The 18,990-nt window shown below is 38.6% G+C and overlaps 1 protein-coding gene across 5 annotated transcripts in view; it reads left to right on the forward strand.

Moving 5' to 3' along the window:
* TRIM44 (tripartite motif containing 44) overlaps positions 1-18,990 on the forward strand; it is a 113,977-nt gene that overhangs the window by 54,061 nt on the left and 40,926 nt on the right. For 3 of the 5 annotated variants that reach the window (XM_068554062.1, XM_068554061.1, XM_068554064.1), the window contains exon 4: positions 9,409-9,428. The exons of 1 other annotated variant lie outside the window; for it this stretch is intronic. In XM_068554062.1, coding sequence (XP_068410163.1) covers positions 9,409-9,428 — 20 coding nt within the window. Of the gene's footprint in view, positions 1-9,408; positions 9,429-14,236; positions 14,600-18,990 lie in introns of those variants that run through there. One more of the 5 variants, XM_068554060.1, reaches the window with a different exon arrangement.

An 18,990-nucleotide genomic window follows, 5' to 3' on the forward strand; every position in this document is an offset into this window, starting at 1 on the left:
TCCCTCCCGCCCCTGCGTTAACTAGGCAAAGCCCCTCCCCAACTGAGTCAGTGGGTGGATTCCTACCATCCCCCCTTTTACTGTGTAGTGATGAGTTTGTGCCCTTCCTCCTCCTGAGCTAACACCAGTGGAGACTATAGAGTCTCCACTGGAGTACTGTCACCTGAGGGAGGCAACCAGAATGGCACTGCAGAAGCTTTATAAACTCAATTGACATTTGAACCATAAGCCACAAAAGTGGTCTAGGACATGTGTTCTGACCTAAATAGGTTGACTGCCTGCTAGAATAGAAGATTTAAACAGGAAGCAGGTCTTATAATGTCCAGGATACAGTCCATAGTTACTCATCATACCAAGAACCAATGAAATCTCAACTCTAATGAGAAAGAAAATCAGTAGATGCCAGCACCTACATAGGGTGACATAGTATTTGGAATTATCAGGCAAGGATTTTAAAGTCGCTATTATAAAAATGTCTCAATAAGCAATAACAAACTCTGGAAACAAATGAAAAATTAAAAAATATCAGCAAAGAAATATAAGGTGTAAAGAAGGGCCAAATGAAATTTTAGAACTGCGAAACACAGTGACTGACATAAAAACTTCACTGGACTGACTCAATGGCAAATTGGAAATGACAGAGGAAAGAATCAGTGAATTTGAAGACAGATCAGTAGACATCCAATCTGAACAACCAAGAAAAAAGATTGAAAAATAATTGAATTGAGTCTCAGGGACCTATGGGACAATAAAGAAAGAGCTAACATACATGTCACTTGTACAGCAAGGGGAGGAAGAGGAATATAGGGCTAAAAAAAAAATTCAAGAAATAATGGCTCCAAACTCCTAAAATTTGGTTGAAAAACATAAACCTAGAGATTTAAGAAGCTGAATGAACCCAAGTGAGATAAATCTAAGAAATCCATACCCAGACATATCAAAGTCAAACTTCCAAAAACTAAGGACAAATAAAAAATCTTGAAAGCAGAGTAGCCAGAGAGGAATGACACATTAGATATGGATATGGATAGAACAGTAATTCAAATGAACGTGGTATACGTAAGATTTTCTTCTGTAGCCATTGAAATGATTAAGTGGGTTTTCTCCATTATTCTGTTGTGATGGTCGATTACATTGGTTAATTTTACAATATTAAATCAACCTTTCATTCCCAGGATAAACTCCCACTTGATCATTAATGTATTATCTGGGTTCAATTCATTAATATCTTGTTAGAGATTTTTATGTCTGTGTTCAAAGAGGGATATTCATCTGTAAATTTGTATTCTTATAATGTAATTGTCAGGCTTTAGGATTGTCAGGTATTAGGATTGTGCTGGCCTCAGAAAACAAGCTGAGAAGTATTTCCTCCTCATCTGTTTTCTGTAAGAGTTTATGTAAGATTGGTGTTATTTCTTCCTTAAATATTTGATAGAATTTACCAGCAAAACAATCTGTCCTGGAGTTTATGTGAAGGTTTTTGATAACCAATTCAGTTTATTTAATATAGAACTAGTCAAATTTTTTCATCTTATATTGATTTAAAATTTTCAAAATTTGTATTAGCTGTAATTTTCAAGGAATTTGTCATTTTCATCTAAGTTGTTTTAGTTTCTAGTATAAAGTTGTTTATAGTATTTTCTTATGATTTTTTAACTGTAGCCTCTGATGTGTCTATAGCCATCTTTCATTTCTGTTACTGATAATTTGTGATCTTCCCCCCTTTTTTCCTTGATCAGTCTAACTTGTATTTTATTAATTTTATTGGTCTTTTTAAAGAATTAACTTTTGGATTTGCTAATTTTACTCTTTGTTTTCTGTTTTGTTTACATCTGCTTTTTTTTTTTTCTTACTTATTTTGAGTTTACCTTGTTTTTTTGGTTTCTTTTTTTTTTAAGAATTAACTTGATATCATCTGTACTTTTTTTTTTGGCTGTGTTGGGTCTTTGTTGCTGCACGCGGGCTTTTCTGTAGTTGCGGCAAGTGGGGGCTACTCTTCATTGCGGCGCGCGGGCTTCTCATTGGGTGGCTTCTCTTGTTGCAGAGCACGGGCTCTAGGCGTGCAGGCTTCAGTAGTTGTGGCACTCGGCCTCAGTAGTTGTGGCTCGCGGGCTCTAGAGCGCAGGCTCAGTAGTTGTGGCGTATGGGCTTGGTTGCTCCACGGCATGTGGGATCTTCCTGGAGCAGGGCTCGAACCCGTGTCCACTGCATTGGCAGGCGGATTCTTAACCACTGCACCACGAGGGAAGCCCTACCTTGCTTTCTTATCTAGCTTCATAGATCACGGATTTTACTACTTTCTTCTTTTATGTAAACTTTTAGAGCAGCACATTTCCCTCTAGTCGCTGCTGTAGTTGAATCATACAGCTTTGGTTATGTTGTGTTTTCATTATCATTCAATTTGAAATATTTTTTCATTTACCATGTGATTTCCTCTTTTTGCTCATTGATTATTTAGGAGTATATTGTTTAGTTTCTAAATATTAGGGATTTTCCTACTTTATCTTATGGTTATTCATTTCTAATTTAGTTCCATTGTGATCAGAGAACCTATTCTGAATGATTTCCATCTTCTAACACTTAACTGAGACTTGCTTTATGGCCCAACATATGGTCTTGGTGAATGCATATGTGCACCTGAAAAGAATACGTATTCTGTAGTTTGAGGTAGTGTTCTATTAAATATCAATTAGGTGTTCAGATGATATATGTTTTTACTGATTTTTATGTCTAGTTCTATCAACTGCTGAGAGAGGGATGTTTAATTTCCAAGTATGATTAGGGATTATCTATTTCTTTCTTTAATTCTGTCAACTTTGCTTTAGATATTTTGAAGCTCTATCATTAAGCAAATACATATTTATGATTGTTTCATCTTCCTGATGAACCAACCCTTTAATCATTATGAACATTCCCTTTTTCTCTGATAATACTCTTTGTCTTGATAACTGTTTTATCTAATGTTAGTAGAGCCAATCTACTGTTTTTGTGGTTTATCTCTTTCCATCCATTTGCTTTCAGTCTGTCTGTATGGTTAAATTATGTCTCTCACAGACAGCATATAGCTGGGTCTTAGTCATTTATCCATTCTGATAATCTCTGCCTTTTAATTCAAGTGTAATGTCCATTAACATTTAATGTTATTCTTAATATGGTTAAATTTAGGTCTACCATTTTACAATTTGTTTTCTGTTTGTTATTCTGTTTTTGTTCCTCTCATTGTCTTTTCCTGCTTTCTTTTGGATTTTTGAAACATTTATTTGAATTCCATTGTTATATATCCATTGGCCTTTTAGCTCTGTTACTTTGCATTATTTTTTAGTGGTTTCCATAAGGATTATAATATATATCCTTAAATTTTCAGTCTACTTAAAATTAATATTGAACCACTTCACATGAAATGTAGATAGCTTGAAACCGTATAGACCAACTGACCCTCTTTCCATATCCTTTATGTTATAGTTGTCACATGTATATAATCTACGTATGTTATAAACACTGCAAGGCAGTTATAATTTTAGCTTAAAGCCATATGCTTTTAAAGAAATTAAGAAGAAAGAAAGATAATTTCATATCTGTGTGTATGTGTGTGTATATATACATATAGTTTTTAAGCAAGTTTGTAATAATAGTTGCATAACTCTAAATTTACTTAAAGTTATTTATATACACTTAAAACAGGTAATTTTATGGTATTATACCTCAATGAAGCTGATAAAAACAATGCGTCTAGATATTCCACCTGCCCAAGTGCTATTTGCCTTTGATTCATGAAGATTATTCCAAGACCAGAACATTAACACAGTGTATCTGTTTTAAGAAACCTTCAGGATAGATGAATTTGATTAGGTCAAGCAGAATCACAGAGTTTCTGGTTGAAGGAGTCCAAAGATTACAAGGTTTCCTGGTGACATTTTTTTTTAAATGTGTTTTAAATAAATCTTTTTTGGTCATCTTATAGAACATAGGGTAGGGGAAGAGTTTCAATACCAGTTCTATGTCCTGTGGTCTTTCTTCTCTTCAATAAGATGTGGTCTTTCCCCTCTTCAAATAACTAAAGTTATTTCTTTTTTAATCATTATAAAACGTTTAAAACTCATAGACACAGCAGAAAATAAATACAACACACTAACTTGATAGTTATCATTGGGTGTTATATTTATTCTATTTTTTTATTGTGTGTGTGTGTGTGTGTGTGTGTGTGTGTGTGTGTTTTTCCCCAGCTTTATTGAGATATTGTTGACATATAACATATGTAAGTTTAAGGTGTACAATGTGATGATTTGATACATGTATATATTGCAAAATGATTACCCCAGTAAAGTTAGTTAACACCTTCATCCTCTCATGCCATTTTTTTCTTAATGTCATATTTTCAGTTTTCTTCATATTATTAGAAATTCTTCATAAACATAATGTTCGAACCCTGAACCAGTGATACAGATTTGACTTTGACCTCATTTTAAGTTATTTCCAACTTCTTATTGTCATTTATAACATTGTAGTGAATGTTTTAGTTTATAAATCATAAGTAATTATTGAGTCAAAGGTATGTACATTTTTTAGGCTTGTGCGTATTTATAAACTGTCCATAGAACAATTATATCAGTGTGTATTTTTATCACCAGTTTTTAAAATCTCTCATTTTTTGCCTGAATTTAGTTATATCTTTTATAAAACTCTTGCCAAAGTCAAGTATTTAAAAAATGTGTCTTTATTTTTACTTGCATGTCATGAGAATTTCCATCTTTTGCCTAGTTTTGAGAGAAGAGTACTGAGCTGCAGTGAGATAATCTTAGAAAAAGTTAGTTGAAATGAGTAAACCATTAAAAATGATACATGAATACCCTAAACATTTATTTTAAACTTGAAATAAAGATCTGTGTATTTCTTTGATTCCAAGTCAGGGTCTTTTCTTTGAGAATATGGGTTTGCCGTTTGGAGTGGAGTGTCATATTTCTGGCATTAACCATACCCACGCTCTATTGTTTGTAAGGTCCAATTTCAGTCTTTTTATAAGTGAGGAGGATAACGTTTGAAGAAAGTGGAATGTAGAATCCTAGACTTTTTAAATGCCATTTTAAAAACTGAAGTATAGTTGATTTACAATGTTGTGGTAGTTTCAGATGTATAGCAAAGTGATTCAGTTATATTCTTTTTCAGATTCTTTTCCGTTACAGGTTATTACAAGGTATTGAATATAGTTCCCTGAGCTATACAGTCAGTCCTTGTTTATTTTATGTATAGTAGTGTATATCTGTTAATCCCAAACTCCTAATTTATCCCTCCCCACCCCTTTCCCCCTTAGTAACCATAAGTTTCTTTTCTATGTCTGTGAGTTCGTTTCTGTTTTGTAAATAAGTTCATTTGTATCATTTATATGTGTTCCACATATAAATGATATCATATGATATTTGGCTTTCTCTGTCTGACTTACTTCACTTAGTATGATAATCCCTAAGTCCATCCATGTTGCTGCAAATGGCATTATTTCATTCTTTTTATGGCTGAGTAATATTCCATTGTGTGTGTGTGTGTGTGTGTGTGTGTGTGTGTGTATGTGTGTGTGTGTGTATATATATATATATATATATCACATCTTCTTTATCCATTTATCTGTTGATGGACACTTAGGTTGCTTCCATGTCTTGGCTATTGTAAATAGTGTTGCTGTGAACATTGGAGTGCATATATCTTTTCAAATTAATATTTTCATCTTTTCTGGATGTATGCCCAGGAGTGGGTAACTCTATTTTTAGTTTTTTAGGGAACCTCCATACTGTTCTCCATAGTGGCTGCACCAGTTTATATTCCCACCAACAATGTAGGAGGATTCCCTTTTCTCCACACCCTCTTCAGCATTTATTATCTGTAGACTTTTTAATGACGGCCATTCTGACCAGTGTGAGGTGTTAGACTTTTATACTTTATTTTTTCTAATATTTTGCATGTGTCTCACCTACATCAAAATTGACAGCAATTGTTAAGTAACTCATCTTTATTGAATGCTTTGGAAGCATTCAACTTAATTTTCATGGGAGCAACAACTCATGGAGCAACAGTTCTCTCTTGCACTCATTTTTTGTTATTTAGTAAAACATGTCATCATAATTACAAGTTCAACTGATATAAGCAGGCTTAGGAGCAAACTTGTTTGATTCTTCGTGAACATACATTTTCATTGGTGGAAGTAGAAATGGGAGGTTGTACTAGATAGAGTGTAACCTAACAGCCAAGAGCACTCAGGATATTTTACAGAGGGATTTGGGAGCATTGCTGAATCTAACAAGTCATTTAAATGGAAGTTGTTGTTTAACAGACTTTCAGTTCTAATACCCTCTGAAATCAGAATTTACTCGTAATGGGGTAGAAATTAATCTTAAATCCTATTTAAATCTTGCCCTCTCTTCTTTCCTCTCTTGAATAATTATTTACTATATGCCTTGTGCTGTGCTAGGTGTAGAGAATAAAGAGATGAACAATATATAGTTTCTATTCTCAAGGAGCTGAAATCCAAAGAGAGAGACGCTGTATGGTGCTATCATTGTCAGTTTTCTGCTTTAAGAACTAGCCCAGAAATGTGGCCTACACAGATGTGGAGGACAGAGTAGGGTTACTCCACTCAATCTGTCAGGAAAATTTTCTGAGTGAGGCTTGACCTTGAAGGATGGATGGGAATTAACTCGGATCTCAGCATAGGGATGTGCATTTCAGGTAGTGAGGAGAGTATGGGCACACCTTTTACTAGCAAGATTAGCAATCCTCTGAATGTCTGCTGACCTGTTCAAAATTGCCTTATAATTATATGTGTGTATATTTGTTCTTTCATTCATTTATTCATTTCTTCATAAGTGAAACTCTCATCCTGGTTTTCCCCATGCTTTGTGATAGTGATTATTGTTTTTGAAAATAACCACTTACCTATAAGCAGCAGAAATGGATGAATGTAAAGCAAAGTCTTGTGTTCCATCTTCTCTGTTTTTCCCCACTCTCCCTAGAAGTGTTATTAATTAACATTTCAGGGAAGTACAGTAACGACCACCATTTGTTGAACACTTCTGCTAGATACTTGCTTAATGTTTTATACATATTTTTTCACTTATTTTAATCCATATAGCCACCCTGTGAGGTAAGAATTAGGATTTCCATGTGTAGATGAGGAAACTGAACCTTGGGAAAGTTAAGTAAATTGTCAAAAGCTTCACTGTTGGAATTGACGAACCAGAATTTGAAGCCATGTTTCTCTAGCTCAGAAAGCCTGTCTCTTAACCATTATACCAAGATATGTGATTGTGAGGACTTGCCCTAAGTCATGGAAGAAGGTTCGGATACTTTTTTCCATACAGTTCTCCTAGATAATTATGTTTTAAAATCCAAAGATAATTTAAAAATTGCGTTGAGGTTTAATTATGTCATTGATAGTTAATGTAACTCATATTAAATTTAAATTATATGAATTTTTCTCACTAGATTATAGTTCCCATAAGACATGCCAGTCAAGTAAACTGCAGAGGTTTTCACCACCCCTATACCCTCCTTCCACCACTTGCCCCACTTCTCTTTCATTAGATGATTAGCGCCCTAACCAATACTGCAAATTCTTAACAGTCTGCTAAAAATGCCTTTTTTTATCCAACCTCCAGTGTACTGAACATAATCTGTTACAAATCACCTTTTTGGCTGCCAGTGTCCTTTATAGGCCTGTGCCCTGGCAATCTCCCTTTACCTCTGTTGCATTCCCAGCCCCTCAGCCCCACACCACTGCCACCTCCACATCCCCTGCCCCAGACACACACGTATACATCCCCATACTCTAGTTTCACAGAACGCAAAATCCCTTAAACCTATATTTTTTTGAAACTGCTGTGCCTTTGCTCTTGCTAGTCCAGTGCTCTTCCCATTTATCTTCTGTTGTCAGCCTGGGAAACGCCTGCTTATCCCTCAAGTGACAGTATGTATGTCACCTTCTCTGTGAAGCCGTCTCCCCCTTCTCCAGGAGAGGCAGTGTTTATCACTTCCCAAGCATTCAGTTTATGTCTTTGGTAGCACCCTTAAGACATTTAGTCATAGCTCATTTTCTATCTGTTTCCCCTGCTCCGGAATGGGAGCTCCTAGAAGGATAGATCATTATGGGTTTTTTATCTTTTACCCTCAGCACCCTCATGTAATAGCTTCTTAATGAATCATACTGAATTGTTAGTGATATTGATAATCACCTTTATTGAGTGCATTCTGTATCTTAGGCACTGTGCTTGACATTTGTACACATTATTTCACTTAATCCTCATACCCATCCTGTGTTATAGGGACAATTTTTACCCCTGTTTTACAAATTAGAAAATTGAAGTTAAGAGAGGCAAAATAATTTGACCAGGGTAACACAGCAAGCAATAATGGAGTCAAGATTTGAATCCAGTGTCTGACTCCAGAGCTCATTCTCCTTTACACCTTACCTATAGAATCATCCAGTCAGTCCATCCATCAATCAAATACGTTGTCTGGGGAGTTATCTCCAACTAGGAGATACAGTCTATTGAAACCAATCCTGAATGACTAAGGAGGCTGTAAAAGATACTCTGTCACCAAAAGGATGAGTGAGGTCCCTTGGAAAAAGGCTTGAGTGTCATTTGGAAAATCTGGTTTGGTCACAAAAAGAGGCTCAAAGAAATCTGCTGCGATCACTGATAAAGTTAGGCTCACAGAATACAGTACCTGGTAAAGTCGCCCTCACACATTGTTTTTGTAAAGAGTGAATGAGAAAAAGAAAAAAGTCATTGTTTGGCTGAAGAATGATGTGGATCATCAAATGCCAGAACTGTCCTTTTACAAAGGAGAAGACCAAGGTCCAGATTAATTAATTAATCAGCTTGCCCAAGAGCACATAACTAATAAATAATGGAGCTTGGACTAGAATTCCAATTTCCTGAGTCCCAGTTCGTAGCCTTTTGCACCATAGTGTGCTCTACATTAGTTTTTCTGCGTTCATGTTTGGAGAAAAAAAATGCTAGGCCAAGGCAGAGGTGAGCCTTTGAGGGAAACAGCTTGATGCTTTTGGAGCTGGTCAGCTTTTGCTTAAGACCTGCTGCTATTTTGGGCTGTCAGTTTGCTCAGAACTAAATACTGCCAGCCATACAAATAAAAAGGCAAGGCTATTATTTAGGCCTCCTAGGTCTATGCATTCACTTCTCTGCTTACAAGGGCAAATTATTAGTTCACCTCTGCTGGGTGGTTTGAGCATAGGGTTATATTAGCCCTTGTCTTAGCCCTTAGATGTCTACTGGCTTGTCTCTGTTACAATAAATGTACAAGCCTTGCTTTCAGGTTGGGAGAGAAGAGGGAAAAGAAAGAAATCTAAATCAGTCTCTACTGATCCTGATTTCTTACGCTGTTTCTTTCTCTTTCTTTCAGGGCGACGAGGAAGGACCCAGGTAAGATCACATTATTGTTGTTTGTCTGTTCTCAGAATTGAAGTAGAGTGACATTTGTGGCCTTTTAATGCCCCGTGAAATATGACCAGCCAAGGAACAGCACAGAAAAGCGATTTCCATCTTAAGCCAGGGCTTTGAAGATCTTATTTTGTAAGATTCCCATCTCCCTCCCCATCTATGCCATTTCCTGTCTGTAATCTTCAGATAAAGATAGGCTTTAAAGTATGTAATGACAGTTAACTTTGCTTTATTCTGTAGCACATTCAGAATACCTTGTTGAGACAAGTAGGTACTATATTTGAATGGTAATTAGGTATCAGGTGGACTGAATAGATAAACTTTTGCATTCTCTCTTGATTGGAATTGGATTGCTTTTTTTTTTTTTTTTTAATGGACTCTGGTTCCAATATTCCTTATTTCTGACCTGTAATATCCTTGGGTCTGACTCAAGACACCTATACAGTGAATCTGAGGTCATAGGTGTACAAAACTTTGTTTAGGAAAAAAAAAATGCTCTTTGTGCTTCTGTTTCACCACATGAAGTTTAAAAGTGCATTTTATCATTGCCTCAGGCTTGCAGTGAACCTGGACTTTAGTTTACTTACCTTTGCTGTCTTTCTGCTCAGGCAGTGAGAACAGGCTCTAGGAAATGCTATAGCTATGCTGTGAACACAATCAAGGGGCATTTGTACAAAGTAAAATGCAGTGTCCAGTTGGGTCCCCTCTGTCATGTAGGATCCAGGACTGTTAAGGCTGGGAGGTATCAGAACGTTCATCCAGTCCACAGCTGTTCAAACTTCAGTTTTAGTAGAAACACCTTTTTTTCAAGTGGGCTTTAAGTTGAACTCCAATGTATGCAAAACATTTTTTTGTTTGGTTAAAATTGGGGGCCACATCTACTAGTGAAACTTCTCTCTTCCTTGCAATAGGCCCTGAGGGGCTGCTGCAGAAGCCTAGGGTTCCTGAGAACTCAGTTTGAAAATCACTTATCCAATTCAAGCTTCTCATTGAAAGCAGCTAAATGAGTTGTCCAAGGTTACCTTACTGGAGCCAGGATTTGGCCCTTTGTTGGTTTTATTTACAAATCAACGAATACAGTTTCTTCTTTTTCCTTTCTCCCTCCCCACAGCCTGAGCCTCTCTCTTAGTGCCAAATGTTATTCCACATCTGCATCTCCTGCTGCTTCCTTCCCTTGAGAACTGTAGTTCTCAGCCTAGATCTTGTTCCTTGACCTCTGTGGCTAAAGCTACGGGCATCCCACTTTAAACCTGCAGAGCTTCAGGGAATCCTTTTAAATTCCATCCTCCAGCCATTCTCAGGAACAGGCTCCCTTTATGTTGTGGTTCATTTCTTTCCTCCCTTCCTCCCTTTCTCATGACCCAGTGTATAGGCCCTGTGCTACATACTGGGCATATAATGAAAACTAAGACAGACATGGTCCCTGCCTTGTGGATCCTAAGCCTAGTAGGAGAGACAAGCATATAACTGGGCACTTCTACTTTGGGGGAAGTACTATGATTAACTGAAGTTTAGGCTGCTTTAGGAAGGGAGGCTCACCAGAAAAGGTTATGTGTAAACGGAGGTCTGAAGGATGAGAAGGCAGACAAAGGAGAGGCAGAGATAGGGCTGTTCTAGGGATAGGGAACAACTTGTGTAATAGCTCCAGACAAGAGAAGAGTGGAGGAAAGAAAGCAGAGTCCAGATCACTGAGGGCCTTACAGGCCTCCTTCAGGTATCTGAGCTCTCTCCCGCAGAGTGTGGGAGGGCATTAAATGATTTAAAACGTGGATTAACCTGAGTAGATTTGCATTTGGGAAGTCTCCTCTGCCTGCAGAATGGAAAATGAATTGGAGGTGGGTCAGAGCCTGGGAGACTAGTTAGATTAGGCTAGTGATGGGAGCTTATATCAACATCTTCCCTAGTTATTGACCAAGTTCTCACCATTTTACACAGACCTTTGGTTTAGATAAACTCTTTAAATTATCTCCTTGGCACTCTGCCTCTTCTCTCAAAACTAGCTCTAGCTCCTTAAAATCCAGACCAAGCAGAGCCCTAGACCTTTTCTTCCTCAGCAAGAGAGTTCAAACAAGACCAGTATAAAGAAAACACCTTAGCAGATGTAGCGTGCAGACTCCACAGGATAGAAATGGCATTTCTGTCTGGGGAGAGCCTGATGAGGATGGACACGTTCATCTTGTCTTTATGGCTACATGCCAGAGTCATGCTGATTAGAAGAATACAGGGACCTTATGAAGAGATTAACTCCCTTCAAAGATACTATTCAGTGTGAGATACTGGCTTCAGAGTTTAACTGCAGATTCCTTCTTGTCATTTCGACAAGATTGTGGTGAAGTATAGAGTTTCTTTACTAGCAACCAAGATGTCAAGCTGTCTCCCTCGAGCCAGGCTGCCATGGATGTCAGTAGGGATTCTCTTGGACTGGGACTTTATTGGTAAAATGAGCACTTGAAAATAATCATGTTCCAATTTGGCAGAAAGAGGAAAGATGAGTCAAATTTTCCTTTTACCCTTTAAATTCATACTTGTTGGTTCCATTCAGTTTGTGCTGAACTACCATTTGGCTCAGTTTATTCCAATTAACATTTCAGGGCAGATTGCCTTTGATCTGAAATTTCTCTCATTTATGATATACACTTTACTGTCTCAGTAAGCCAGAGTTTTGTTCCAAAGGCTTCTGTATTGCTGACGGTGTTAAATGAGAGTTTGATGTGTAAGGAAGACAGAAGGAGTGTGGGTCTGCCTGCACAGGGAATGGAAGAGAAATGAATCTGGAGACCCTGCATTTCCAGGTCTGCTTGGATTTTCATGCCTGTGTCTCCTTTGCTAGTATTCTTTCCACACAGCCACTTCCCTGCTGTCTGCACAGAAGTCCAGGGAGAATTGAATTCCAACCGCTCTCCATGGTGGTCAGAACAAAGGAAAATTCCTGTCCTTTTGAAAATTATTTGTCTATAATAGATCTATATTTTTCTCCATTCTACCGGCTAGAGTCTCCCTGCCTTCTTTTTTCTTTTCAGTTTTGACTTCCCAAGCTGTTTGACGTGAGGTGGCCAAGTATTTGTGCTTTTGGTCATGTCTGTGCCTTGTTCTGAATTTTATTGTGTATTTGTCCTGTCATTAACAACAATAATAAGCAAAGCTACCATTTAAGTTTTACTACATACAGTGTTTTATATATATTCTCTTTTAGCCCTCATGTAAAGCTTATGATGTAGTTATTATTCCACTTGTAAAATGAGGAAATGAATGCCCAGAAAGATTAACTTGCCCTAGATCACACAGCTGGTAGAGGCAGAGCTAGGACTTGAATCTAGTCTGGCTTCAGAGCTCATGCCCTCAGCCACCTGTCTCTGAGAGGCCAGCACACTTCTCTCTGTGACCCTGAATGAAAGGTAATAGGATTCACGCTCACTTGTCAGCGCATCGCTTTGGTCTTGTTCCTCTCACCTAGGAGTTGTCACTGGCTTTGACATTGAAATGATGTGGCGTCTGTTTGCTGCAAGCTACCTCTCCTCTCCTTAGCCTCTGTCATTATAAGGGGATATTTCTTCATCTCATCCTCACACAGTGTCCCCGGAGGGTCAGCAGCAAAAGGGGTGCCTTTAGACTCCCGGGGGAGCAGGTAACCAAGCCTTCCTTTGACCCTGCAGAATTAGCTGCCTGTTGCCCCTCCATCCAGTAGTTACTCTTCACACCCATGATACAGTCATACAGATGACAAGGTTTCTTGGAGCATATGGAGGAACGAAAGTCCTAATATGTGGAACATGGATGTTAACCACTGTAGAGTCACCTTTGAAGAGGGTGTCTTTGAAGCCCAGAGTGATTCTTTTTTTCCAAGCGAAAAAAAAGCAGTTTACACTTTTGGCAGCAATTTTCTGTCTCCTCTGTGCTATTATGGGAGATGTGGCGTTTGCGCCCTCACAGATTGACTCCTTCTGTGCTCCTGCCGGAGCCTGCTGAGAAGTAATGTATGTTCACGGAGAGGGGGCGGCAGTGGGGTCTGCTGCCTTAGAGCTGTTGTGTAGTGGAAGGAAGTCAGAGAGTTAAACTCTTGTGTTCAGAGGACAGAGGAGCAAGGTCAGTTTTAAATTTTGATTTGCGATTGAGATTTTCTGTGAATTTTTTTTAGCTAAGAGGAAAAGGGCTTTTTAACAGTAACAGCCATACTTAAGATTTTGGTAGAATTTTTCATCTTCAGAGCTGGCTCTTATTCAGGCAAAAAGCTCCTGCTGAGATCAGTGTGAATCTGACCCATGCTGATTCTCTGATCAAATGGGCAGTGAGTTCTGAAGGAATAGGAACTCAAGGAGAGTCAGCAGACCTACCTTCTATCCCTGGTTTACCTGGGACCGACGCTGTGACCTTGGACAAGTCATTTAACCTCCTTGCTTCTTTGTAGTCTATTTTTACTTCCCTGTAAATACTAGCCTTTCTTTCCCCCACTCTGCACCCGGTTTTTTGGGATATAGTTATGTGGAGGAATACAGTCATATATTAAGTATGAAATGAAAAGAATCTGCTTATAGGTTCTGTAATTTGGTAGATTTTTTTTGTACATTTCTCAATTTTGTTTCCTTAAACATTTTCTTGGGGCTATATACTAGGTACTCTTTTTTCCCCCCCTCTAAAATAACAATCGTATGTATGTTCTTAGATGTGACATTTGTCTTCTTGATGACTTAGTTTGTAGAGATAAGAGGGAACTAAGTCAGTGATACGCTTAGGTTTCTTTTGTCCTCCGATTGCAAATTTATGGTTTTGTTTTTACATTATCCCCATTTCAGAAGACCTAGCTGGAAGCCAAAGAAAATGTCTCTGATACCTGTGACATGGAGTGGAACTGTCAGGGCTGCGTATTATCCAGAAGTGGGGTTCCAACATCTAAGTTGGTCTTCAGTACAGAGAGTCTCTTAGCTGTCACATTTCCCTCTTATGGAGCCTGAGCTGACTTTGTTTTCCTCTGCTGATATGAATTATTTATCCTCTTCTCACCCAAATGAAGGATGAAGCCATGCTATGCATTGTGCTGCCTATCTGTAATAAAAGCAAGCCTTCTTCTGCAAGTAATTGATTTTCAGATATTTACCTGTGAGAGTCACAACTTTATTTTATTTTGTGCATATTGGCCTATAACCAGAGAATCCATTCACAGCTGGAAAATTCAGCTGAGGTACCTCTAGTTTATTTCATCTGCCTCACAGTGGAAATGCCAGCTAGGAGCAGCCTGTATGCTGACATACATCTGCCTGCCTTTTCTGGCTTCACAATGCTAAGAAAAAAGGCCCAGTGGGAAGAGACCTGGATGTCACTTTTCATGGTGTGGTTTTATGCTAATCAACTTTTGTTTGCCATCCAATATGTAGTTATGATGCTTGACAGGCTAACCTTGTTTATTTCTTTGACCTCAGAGCTTATCAGGATAACATTCACCTCTAGGAGCTCTGTTTCCTAATCTCTTTAGCAAGAAAAATTGCAGAGGAATTTTTTCATTTATTTTCAGTTGTCTACTGTGTTGCCAGGCCCCATGCTAGGCCTCAGAGATATGAAGATGAAAAAGACTTTGTCCCTGCATTTAAAGATCTCAAAGTCTAGTTCAAATGAGAGAACTAAGTAAACAATTTTAATTTCACATTTAAGTGCAATATAATAATAATTATTATAATTATAAATTACTATAAGGAAGCATTTATTGATTGCCAACCATGTACCACGAAGTATTTTAAACATTTTTTATTTCTCACAACAGTCCTAACAAGTGGCTAATACATTATCTTCATTTCTCAGCCAAATGAGAAAACTGAGTTGCAGAGAGGTTATACATACACTAACGAGGTCACTCAGCTAAAAAGTGGTAGAGCCAGTATTCAAATTCAAGTAGTCTGACTTGAGAATGTGGGCTCTTAACCACTACAGTATAATGATTCTCTATAATAAATATGTTGGATGTAGAATAGGATACAACTAACTCAGAATAGAGAATCAGAATAGATAGAATTTGTGCTGGACTTTGAAGGATGGGTGTAGGGGTAGGGTTTTGCAGATGGAAAGGGTAGGAAGGCCACACAAGCACAGAGATCAGCATTTCTAAAGGCCCAGAGGAATGAATACGCATGTGCCATATGGGGAGTGGTGAGGAGCTACATGACTGGACTGTTGGCGGGGGATGAGACAAGGGCGGCTGAGTCTCCCTTGTACAGGGTCTTGTGTTGCCATTTGAGGCACCAAAAGGTTTGTACCATTTCCTGTTAGGCTTTACCGCTTGACTACAGCATGGTCCTATTCATAGAAGAAATGGATGGACTTCTGAATCTTATGGATCTCTTCCTGTAGTCACATCTCATGAGTTGTTATGTGTAAATTGTTTGCTTTCTCTGTGCCTCAGTTTCTCCATCAAGTAGCACATTTTACTATACTTAAAGGACAAGTATTTTATGAAGCATTAAAAGTATTCTCCTTTCGGGTTTCTTCTTTTATATGGGAAAACAAGCAACTGAGATAAAGTAATTATAAAAGGAAATTGTTTGTTTGATTTTTATCTTATTTATACCTTGTTTTGACAGCTCCAGCCTTCCCCTAACTTAAAATCAAACTTGGAGAGTAGATACCCAGTTCCTTCTAAATTGATGGAGATAAGGAATACTAAGCACCAACATTTTCCAAATATGGTTTAAGGCTACAGATGTTTCTTAGAAACTAGTCAAAGAATTACATTGATGTCACATTTGTCCCTGAGTTCGAGCTGGTGCTGCAGAGTCTGGCTGGAGCCTAGTTCTCTTCTTCCTGGTTTATCTGCGTAGCCATTTTGGACTGGCACTAAGCATAATAGATTTTAGGAAGTCAAAAAACTCCAGTCTGTGTCTTAAGAATAACTAAATTTGATGTCATTGGTTATGCCCTCCCTCACCTGTGGCAGCCACAGCAAAATGTGGCTAGTGGTGTCTTTTTCATTTTAGGAGAAACCTGCTGGTCTCTAGCATCTTCTCACTTTCTGTCAGTGAGAGGCAGGCAAGAGGTGAATAATTCCATTTCCCCAATAACTTCCAAGGAGCCTTCCTTTTTTTCCTCAGTTCCATGTGGCTGAACTGCATTCACCTCTTTACCCGGAAACCCACAGCACGTGTCTGTACCAGATGCTGGGAGCAGAAGTGGGTGTGTTTATTTGTTTTGTTTTAGGTTTTTTCTTTTTTCTTTTCAAGACGGTATGAAGTTTAGAGTCATTGAGTGCAGGTTTCTTTAAAATCAGAACTGCAAGAAGGTAGTTTCAGAACATTGAGAAAGGTGTCCAAAGGCCGTGATAAAACCGGGGTACCCTAAATGGTGAGGTCTTTGCCAAGGACCAATATTCACGTGCCTGTCCTGTTTGGACCTAGGACCTACCTATGAGTGGTTATAGGGTCATAAAAAAAATACTTCTTTAGCCACAAGCAGACGTTTTAGGGAAGAAAAACACTTTCTTACGTAAGTGCCTCATTCCCCCACTCAACACCACTACCAGTTGTTCCCTGTAGGTTGTAATGTGGTTGTAAAACAGAAAAGCATTTTGTTTCCTTGGTGAGTACATGTCTCCTTCCCCTCTGGTTCTGTCAATTCTATTTAAAGGAAAGTGAGATTGAGCATGAGAAAAACTGTACAGAGAGGGAGGGGCTGACAGAATTACAGAGAAGGTAGGCAAAGAAGCATTTCTCAAGCTGTCCCTGCCTGCCAGATGCATCTTGGTCCAGATGCTGTGGGGCAGTGTGCAGTTTTATCCCATCTCGCAGCTACTGCCACTCAGACAAGAACCAGTTAAAACTGACCAAGCTGCCAACTTTGCCCTGACTTTCAGGGTTGTTCAGGATTAACAGCTGAACAGCTCTAATAGTGATACCTGCTTATGTGTCGAACATAAAATAGGAGCTAGACCTACATATATTATTTCAAAGCTTAAAAAAACCGTTAAATATAGTTATTCTCATCCTCTTTTTACAGATGAGGAAATTGATATTATAAGAAGTTAAGTGACTAAGCCGTGGTCACACAGTTAGAAAGTAAGTCAGCCAGGATTAGAACCCAGATCTATCAGGCTTAAAATTCCGTGCCTTCAACCACCACACTATCCTGCCTTTCTCAGGAGATGGAAAATTCACATCTTCCAACATCTTGGCTGGGAATAAGTAAAGTTAATGGATGGAATTGTGACAAGCCAAGAGGGATTTGGCGTTTTTATCCGCAAATTCTTTTTCATTTTCTTTATTGTGTGCCAACAAGCAGTTTGTATGAGACAGAAGTTGAGGTGGAACTTGCCAGGCAAATGCCTAAGGTGGAATGAATAGGAACTTCTCTCCCCAGACAGGTAAACATTAGTTTGCTCCCTGGCTTTTGTGGAGCGGGCAACTGCCATCACCTCTTCTGAAAGAGCCACTGTTCACCCAGTGGCAGGTGCAGGCCAACTGTTGTCATGACAACAGCAGGAGAGGCAAGCAGTTTAATTCTAGAACTGATAATTAACTGGGGGTGGGGTGGAGGTGGGGAGAGAAATGGGGGGATAATTGTTTCAGAAGGGAAAACTTAGCAATTACCAGCCAGCTGCATAGATAAAAAGGCCAGGCACAGATGCCCCAGCCCAGCATGCCCCTGGAATTCAGCACTCATCCCCTCTGGTTAGGAATTTTTGATAAATGAAAATGAAGGGTCGGGTCCCCAGCCAATCAAGACTCTTTAAGGAACCAAATAAAGAAGGAGGAAGTTACATACGCTGTAAAAGGAAATGCAGGGGGCCAGATAAATGACTACCCTAAATGACATTACCCAGCCAGAAGCAATCCAGAAATACTATCCAAACTCTGCAGGAAGAATTCACGCCTGGAGATAAAACAGGACCCACAAGGCCTACCATTGTGAGTTTCTACTTCTGTGGATGGAATGAGGGGAGAGTGGCATATTAGAAAGAAAATAAAAAGAAGACTTACAGAGGTGATGAACTTGTTTAGGTCCTTGATCATCACGGCTATTAGTCTGTCAACCCCTCAGAGATTGCAATAGTGAACGTAAGCTAAGCATTCCACGTGGATCATCTATCTCATTTAAGCCTTACAGCAACCTAGGATTACAGTGCTGTTATTATTCTCGTATCAGACTTAGACATGTTCAGCACTTTGCCCAAGGTCACAGAGCTAAGTCAATATACTGAATCCTATTATCCTATTGATTTGCATTTTTAAAATAAAACCTCTACTACTCTATGGGGAAGTCGTGGTCCCAATCTAGAATAAAATCAGACTTAAGTAGATATAAACAGTTTAAAATAAAAAGGAAAATAATATTTTTTGTGGTAGAATAAATGTAAACTACAAAATAAAAATTACTAGATAAGCAGTATTGGAGAATGTCCTGTGTTTGAGATCTGTCAGACTCATAGTTCACAGATTAGCCCTGTGTCTCAAGCTCTGACCAGATGAATAAGTGTGAGCCAGGATTTCTTCCTAACTTGTTCTGTGGCTCAGGGCATGTTAAGGCTTGGAAGAGGAGATGACATTACACAATGCAAAGTGACTGTCCA

Source organism: Eschrichtius robustus, chromosome 11, assembly GCF_028021215.1.
Source record: "Eschrichtius robustus isolate mEscRob2 chromosome 11, mEscRob2.pri, whole genome shotgun sequence".
In the NCBI taxonomy this organism is placed as follows: Eukaryota; Metazoa; Chordata; class Mammalia; order Artiodactyla; family Eschrichtiidae; genus Eschrichtius; species Eschrichtius robustus.